The sequence below is a fragment of the Canis lupus genome, chromosome 14 (assembly GCF_011100685.1).
Source record: "Canis lupus familiaris isolate Mischka breed German Shepherd chromosome 14, alternate assembly UU_Cfam_GSD_1.0, whole genome shotgun sequence".
NCBI lineage: Eukaryota > Metazoa > Chordata > Mammalia > Carnivora > Canidae > Canis > Canis lupus.
This window is the reverse complement of record NC_049235.1, coordinates 45165529-45173522: the sequence shown is the minus strand read 5'-3', so window position 1 is coordinate 45173522 and position 7994 is coordinate 45165529. Positions and strand designations below refer to the sequence as shown.

General features: G+C 44.8%; 1 protein-coding gene across 2 annotated transcripts in view; it reads right to left on the bottom strand.

The window, feature by feature from the left end:
* Positions 1-5339: 5339 nt before the first annotated feature.
* Positions 5340-7994, bottom strand: part of FKBP9 (FKBP prolyl isomerase 9) — a 41169-nt gene continuing 38514 nt past the window's right edge. For both annotated transcript variants that reach the window (XM_038557286.1, XM_038557287.1), the window contains exon 10: positions 5340-6707. In XM_038557286.1, coding sequence (XP_038413214.1) covers positions 6531-6707 — 177 coding nt within the window. In that variant the 3' untranslated portion in view covers positions 5340-6530. The remainder of the gene's footprint in view (positions 6708-7994) is intronic.

Sequence of the window (7994 nt, the reverse complement as noted above, 5' to 3'; positions counted from 1 at the left end):
TTATTTATTTATTTATGATAAGACATAGAGAGAAGAGAGAGAGAGAGAGGCAGAGACACAGGAGGAGGGAGAAGCAGGCTCCATGCCGGGAGCCCGACGCGGGACTTGATCCCGGGACTCCAGGATCGCGCCCTGGGCCAAAGGCAGGCGCTAAACCACTGAGCCACCCAGGGATCCCCTAAAGGGTTTTTTTTTAAAGAGACTTGGGGTTCAGGGTTCTCTCTTTGGCATACCCCATGGAGAATCAGGGAGGAAAAGATATGTGGGATCTGAATAACTAATCCTGAAACTTGGCCAGGGTTAACTCAAGATTCACCAGTCCTGCTGTGTTTTATAGTTATTCCAATATTTCGGTACAATTTTAATAGATAAGATAAAAATGCCTGAGGTGTGAGTCACAGGCCTTCAAGTCCGTCCAACCTGGATGAGTCTTAGATTCTCTCTAGGACATTTAGCAAATTATTTCTTTGTCATCGTCGTCTTCGTCTTCTTTGTCTTCGTCTACTTTGTCTTCTTTGTAGTCATCTTTGTCATCTTCGTCTTCTTCATCTTTGTCGTCATCGTCTTCGTCTTCTTCGTCTTCATCTTTCTTCTTTTTTAGATTTTATTGATTTATTCATGAGAGACAGAGAGAGGCAGAGACACAGGCAGAGAGAGAAGCAGGCTCCCTGTGGGGAGCCCAATGCAGGACTCGATCCCAGGACCCCAGGATCACGACCTGAGCGAAAGGCAGATGCTCAACCACTGAGCCACCCAGGTGCCCCACATTTAGTAAGTTTCTAAGTTTTCTATGCCTTGGTTTCCTCATCTCTAAAGTGGGGCCTGAACTCGAGGTGAGGACTGATTAAATGAACAGTCACTCGTCCAACAAATATTGAAGTCCTTACTACAGGGCTAGGTTCTAGAGACACGATAATGAATACATTCCACATGCTTCCTGCCCTCGTGTAGCTTCCATCCTAATGGATGAGACAGGAAAAAGAGGTAGGCTATTATAAATAAGATACTGTGAAGAAACCAACACAAGGGATCCCTGGGTGGCTCAGTCGTTTAGCACCTGCCTTTGGCCTGGGGCATGATCCTAGAGTCCCCGGATTGAGTCCCGCGTCGGGCTCCTGGCATGGAGCCTGCTTCTCCCTCTGCCTGTGTCTCTGCCTCTCTCTCAATGTCTATCATGATAAATAAATAAAATCTTTTTTAAAATATTAAAAAAAAAAGAAACCAACACAAATGACAAGGATCCTGTTTTAGATAAGGTAGCCAGAGAAAGCTCTGAGGAGATAATATTTCAGCCAAAGCCTGAAGGAAAAGGAGCCAGCCATGAGCGGAACTGAAGCAGAAACATTCCAGGAAGAGGGAAAACGGTCTGGAGTAAAAAACTTTAGGTGTTCAAAGAACTGAGAACTGGTTTAGTAGTATTTTGAGCAAAGGGAAGAATGGAATAATGAATGGGAGGTGAGGGTGCCAGATGACACAGGTCTTTGTAGGTCGTGAGTTTGGTTTTTTCTCCCTGCAGCGGACTGCCATGATCACACCAGCTGACATGTGGAAGATTCATTGAGGCAGATACACTCCAGTGAATCAGCGCGCTGCTGCGGAAGTCTGAACTCAAAAATTTTTTTAATTGATTTTATTTATTTGACAGTGAATGAGAAAGAAAGACAGCATATGAGGAAGCAACAGGCAGAGGAAGAGAGAAACAGGCTCCCTGCTGAGCAGAGAGTCCAACGTGGGACTCATCCTAGGACCCCAGGATCATGATCTGAGCCAAAGGCAGATGCTCAACCGACAGCCACCCAGGTGCCCCTAAACTAGAAATTATAGTAGGATTCAGAGAAAAGTGGATCATTTTCAGTAGTTTAGGTTTAGAAATGACAAGACTTGCTTTTTGATTAAATGTGTAGGGTGAGAGAGGAGGAAGGGTCTCACAGATGTCTCATTTAAGCAAATGGGGGTGGGGGAAGAAAGAAGAGCAGGCTTGGGGGGAGGGTGTTGGAAAGGGAGTGGGAATGTACATTCTCTTTTAGACATGCAAAGCTCGAGGTGCCTGTAAGGAACACAAGGGAAGATAACAAATAGACCAGAGCTTAAAGGAGAAATTTTGGCTGGACTCATGCATTATATGTCTGCATTTAAATGAGATCCGAATATGGCCAGTGTAAGCTGGAAGGAATGCCTTGACCTATTAGAATTCCAACATTAATGGCCAAGACCACATGGAATCAAACACATTATTTTAATAAGCTTATTTTAATAAGCATGAAAGCTTTATACCTGCAGCTAGCAATAAATAAGCAGTATTCTTTTTTTAATTTTTTTTAAAAGATTTTATTTATTTATTCATGAGAGATACAGAGAGAGAGGCAAAGACACAGGCAGAGGGAGAAGCAGGCTCCATGCCGGGAGCCTGACGTGGGACTCAATCCTGGGACTCCAGGATCATGCCTTGGGCCAAAGGTAGACACTCAACTGCTGAGCGGCCACCCAGCCATCCCAAGGAGTGGTATTACTGATTTATAAAAAGATGCAGATCCCCAAGAAAGGCAAGGAAAAAGACTTCAAAGAAAGCAACCTTGGGGCATCTGGGTGGCTCAGGTGGTTATGCGTCTGACTCTTGGTTTCGGCTCAGGTCATGATCTCAGGATCGTGAGATCGAGCCCCACATTGGGTTCTGCACTGGGCCCAGAGTCTGCTTGAGATTCTCTCTCCCTTTCCCTCTACCCTAGCTCATGCTATCTGTCTCTCTCTCTCAAATATACACATACATACATACAAAAAGAAAGCAAACTTGTTCCTAGAAACCGAAGACATTGAAGTGCTATGTGTAAACACTTATTATATAGACTCCTGCGTCAGCTCTCCTGACAAAATGAAATTTTTTTGTCTTTTAAGTAATAATTTTGAAAGATATTATAAACTCCTCCATAATAAGAGATCAAAACTCACCAGGTTTTAACAAAATAATGCAGATTGCCTGTGCTTGCAAGGTAGCCTAGTGGCGTTTCAAGCACACTGGTCACATGCCTACTCATATGTCATGTTTCCTGAAGATACTTTACTCTCCCACTGGGCATCAGTTACCTATGTCATCTTTAGAGCCTGAAGTCCACAATATGTGTAAGTCAGAAGTTAGGTGGTCACAATCTGTAGCTTGTGAACAGCCGTTCTATCAAGAGATCCAAGCAGCCTCAAGCAGCAACACAGAAATTGAGTATAAGATATGATTAAGAGAAATGCTCTGCGGCATCTCTACCCTATATTTGGCTCCCTGATGAGCATTCACATTCCTGCTGGCATAGCTGTAACCTACAATCATAATGCAAATGTAAACAAGTGTTGGAGCAGCATTCTAAAGTGAGGCCATCTGAGCAGCTGGTCCTTCCAGAGATTAAAGCCTCTGACGTAGTCACAGATTATTGAATGTCCTCTTTAGCAACAGGAAAAATGGAAGCACCCAGGTAGCACTCAACAACAACCCCCATGTGGAGAACCATAAATACTACACAGTATCATTTATATGTGGCATTAAAACAAAATTTAAGCTTAAGTCATAGAATACAAAAGTGGTTATTGGGGGATAGGAGAAATAAAGGTCGATAAAAAGGCACAAACTTTCAGCTATAAGATAAAGTCTGAGGACTTAATGAGTAACATGGTGACCTATATTGTATAGTTTTAAACTTTGCTGAGAGTAGAACCTAAATGTTCTCATCAAAAAAAAAAAAAAGAAGCGCTAAGTGGGAGAGATCCTTTTTTTTTTTTTTCCACGGAGACCTAGGCAGAGGGAGAAGCAGGCCCCCTGAGGGGACCCTGATGTGGGACACGATTCCAGGACTCTGGGATCACAACCTGAGCGGAAGGCAGACAGACGCTCAACCACTGAGCCACTCAGGCATCCGAGAAATCCTTTCAGAAGTAAGCATACTATATTAAATCATCATGTACACTTTAAATATCTTATAATGTTATTTGTTCATTACACCTCAGTAAGGCTGGAGAAGGAAAAAACAAAAACCCAGGTGTCAAGGCTGGAGACCCAAGAAGACCCAGTATTGAATCTAAGTCTGAAGGCCAGAGGAGACTAAGGTTTCAGCTCAGCAGCCAGGCCAGCAGAGTTTAAAAACAAAAACAAGGGGCACCTGGGTGGCTCAGTCAGTTAAGCATCTGCCTTCAGCTCAGGTCATGACCCCAGGGTCCTGGGATCAAGCCCCATGTGGGGCTGCACTCTGCTCAGCTGGTGTGTGTGGGGGTATTTGCTGTTCCCTCGCACTCTCTCAAAATAAATAATGCTGTCTCTCTCTCAAATAAATAAAATCTTCAAAAAAAAAAAAATCCCTCCAGTCTTGAAGCTCTGGGGCCCACAGTCCTTAATTACCCCAGAGAAATCTTTTATTCAGCCAACCTATCTCCACTACCAAAGAAAATAGCCAGTGAAGAAATCCAAACAGGACCAACTAAAAATCTGGGGCAGAGAATAAGCATCAGGTTTTTATCTTCATGGAGATGTGTAAGGATAATGAGGTGTTATAGGCCAAATGCATTCCAAAAGGCGATTCAGTTTAGCTAGATTACAACCTATCTAGTACACTGAAGGAATTCTGTGAAACAGAAAATCTTGAGTGACGGTGTGCTATGTAGAAGACAGGTCATGGAACGTTAGTTACCATGACAGCAGCAGCCAGGAAGGCCATGGCAGGCATCTCCTTTGCCTTCCAGAAGCGTAGAGTCTCTGAGGTTGCTTCTGCAGAGTAAATAGTAACATCTGCTTTTAGAAAAACATACATTTTTCTTTATACGTGTGCCAGTTACTCTCCATTTGCTTTGACTCCAACCCCTATAGTCATTCTCCACTTTTCTCTGCACCCCAAAAAGCTGGCCTCCAAGAATACCAGCCCCTAGCCTCTTCTTCCTTCGGCTTCAGACTGGGTTCAGCTAGTGGGCACCAGTGACAGGACGCAGAATGGGGTGTTTCTGCCCTCACCACTCTGCTATGCTGCCAGCCACAGTTGTGGGCATGGCTGTGGCTCCCCTTCACCTTTCAGGCCCAGGGGGAGAAGGGCCTCTTATGTTGCTCTCCAACAGGTATCATGACCTCCTTACTAGGTCTCTGAGCCCTGCCCACCCTTCTGTAAAGTCCTTTAGGTAGCTTCTCTTCAAAAGTCCCACGGGAGGGCGTGCTTCCTGCCAGGAGGATGCCAACTGACGCACCCCCTGTATCCCGGACCTTACATGCCTTCAAATTAACGAGATGCAGTCCTCAAGGGAATTCTCAAGGGCTAATCAAGGTGTTTTTCTCATGGGCTCCTCTTGGCCTTCAAATAAAACTCCACAAAACCTGATGTTATTCAATTTTTTTTATATATGAAAAGATCTGTTTTCCAACATTTATTCCACTGAATGAGTGCACAGCATTTTCACAAACTATCTCAGGGCTACATCAGTACAAAACAGTTTAAATTAGTAAAACAAAGCAGTTTCAAAAGGAAAACCATGGATTACTTCAGGGTGGATGCCACCACCACTTGGAACAGAGGACGTAAGGCAGCAAGGTGGTTACCGCATAACATGGGGAAAGGCTAGCAGGTAATAGTGTCCTTGTTCTACATAGATTGACACCCCTGGGCTGTAAAGCACCTCCCCCTCCAGGACTGAATGAGTGGAAATATGTCTCCTTGTTTATGCTCATCTACCTGTTGGGGTGACATTTCCATCTTGGTCATAATGAAATACTCTGGAGCGTGGCTCAGCCACCAGCCCTGTGCATATCTATTTGATCGAAAGATTCAGGGAGGACAGAGCAATGGGAATAAGAAACAGTGAAGCAGATAATCTTGCATGGCAAACACAGAATCAAATGCTCTACTCGTAGCCCACAATGCCTTTTGTTTGGTCCACTAATTTTCTTAACTTCCAAGTTATTCAGCCAATTGGAAGACCACGATAGGTAGGCACAACTGACTATAAAGCGTGTGTGTGTGTGTGTGTGTGTGTGTGTAGCAGGAAGGTGGAAGCTGGGCATTACCAGAGCCTATACAGGCCACTGATACAGTTTTGGGGGCTTTGGGGGAATACTGCTGGGATATGCTCCTTGTCTTTTCTGCTCATCTGGAGAACACTTTTTAAAACACCAGCAAGTTAAAAAAAAAAAAAAAAAAAGGTTAATCCTCTTTATGTGGCTATTCTGGACACTTCTGTTCCCTCCAAGATGGTTGTTACTTCTGTATGACACTATTTTCCTTTAACAACAAAACTACCTGAAAGGCTCACAAAACAGCGGTTGACTGTACAGTACAGCCTTTTCACCCTCTACGCAGCCCCTGCTAAAGCACCTTGCACCAATTTTGTTTCATATCACTGGCATTTGGCCTAAAATTCTCACCATGTGTATCGACCCATCCCTGACATGCCCCAGGTACTATGTGACCATCTGCTACTTGTGGACGATTCACCTTCTGAGAGACCCTCGCGCCCTCACTTCTCATTCTGCCACGACAGGGGGCTTGGTGTCACACAAGTGGCCCGAGTCAGGTTTAGAGTTCATCATGTTTGGCCTCCTGGTCTTTGAGTTTAAATTCTTCTGCCGTGACCTTTCCATCTCCATTCCGGTCCTGGTTGGTGAACATGTTCTTCACAATCATCTCAGCATCAAAACCAGGAGCAAGTTTCCCTTTGCCAGATGCCACCTGGGCATGAATGTACTCTGAGAACTAGAGAGACAGGGAACAGGACAGACCATGAGACACAGCTGCCGAACCCGGGCCCGAACGGAACCCGAACAAAGAGAGCATCCCCAGGGCATCGGGAGTCCAGAGGCTAGAATTTGGGGTCTGAGCTCACAAAACAGACAAAATTCTGTGAGCTACACCACCTGTTTTTTCTTTAGATGCAGATGAAAACCCCTGGCTAATGACTCCAGGAGCCCCTAGGTTCCAGGCAGCTAATACACGGCAGGGACTAGAGCTATCTGTTCTTTCCCAATCAACACTTAGTTCTCCATCAAAGGGTGATCTAACCACCTGAGCCTCTGAGAACATTGCTGCCTGTACTCATTCATTCATTCATATAGTAAAAACATTGTCTACTGTGTGCTGAGCACCATTCAAGATCCTAGAGAGATATCTTTATTTTTTTTTAATTTTTAAAAGATTTTATTTATTCATGAGAGACACAGAGAGAGAGAGAGAGAGGCAGAGACAAGGCAGAGGGAGAAGCAGGCTCCACGCAGGGAGCCCGATGTGGGACTCAATCCCGGGCCGCCAGGATCACACCCTGGGCTGAAGGCGGCGCTAAACTGCTGGGCCACTGGGGCTGCCCAAGAGATATCTTTTAAAAAAAAAAATCCTGCCCTTGTAATTCTAGCATATCAGATTGGGAAACACACAATTAGAAATGAACATAAATAAAAATAAGTAAGTCACATATTAAGTTAGAAAGTAAAATGCTCTAGAAAACAAAAGATTAGAGCCAAGCAAGGAAGATCAAGAGTACAGGTAGAGAAGCAGGTTGAGGTCCCCATCCACCTGTCAGGGTAAAACCCCAATGCATAAAGGAGACTCGTGCAAAGACTTGAAGGGAGGGAATGAGCCAAACAGTTATCCAGGAAGTGTCTTCTGAGCAGACAGCTGGAGCAAAGGCCCAAGGGGGGAGCATGGCTGGTGGTGGTTACACTGAGCAGGTCATGGAGAATCTTTGTGGGGCCTTTATAGGCCAGTGTGAGGACTTTGGAAACAGAGGCTTCTGCAGGGTTGTGAGACAAAGCAAGCCATGATCCAATTTAAGTTTTAGAAGGATCATTCTAGCTGCTGTGAGGGGCAAGGGCGAAAGCAGGAAGACCATAGAGGTCCAAGCCAGAGCCAGGAGGCACTGGACCACGAGGCTGCAGAGTTAGATGGATGGTGAGAAACGGTCAGGCTCTGGATACATTTTCAAGATGGAGCTAGAATGACTTCCTGGTGGATTTATGATAGGCTATGTGAGAAAGAGAGTCGTCAAAG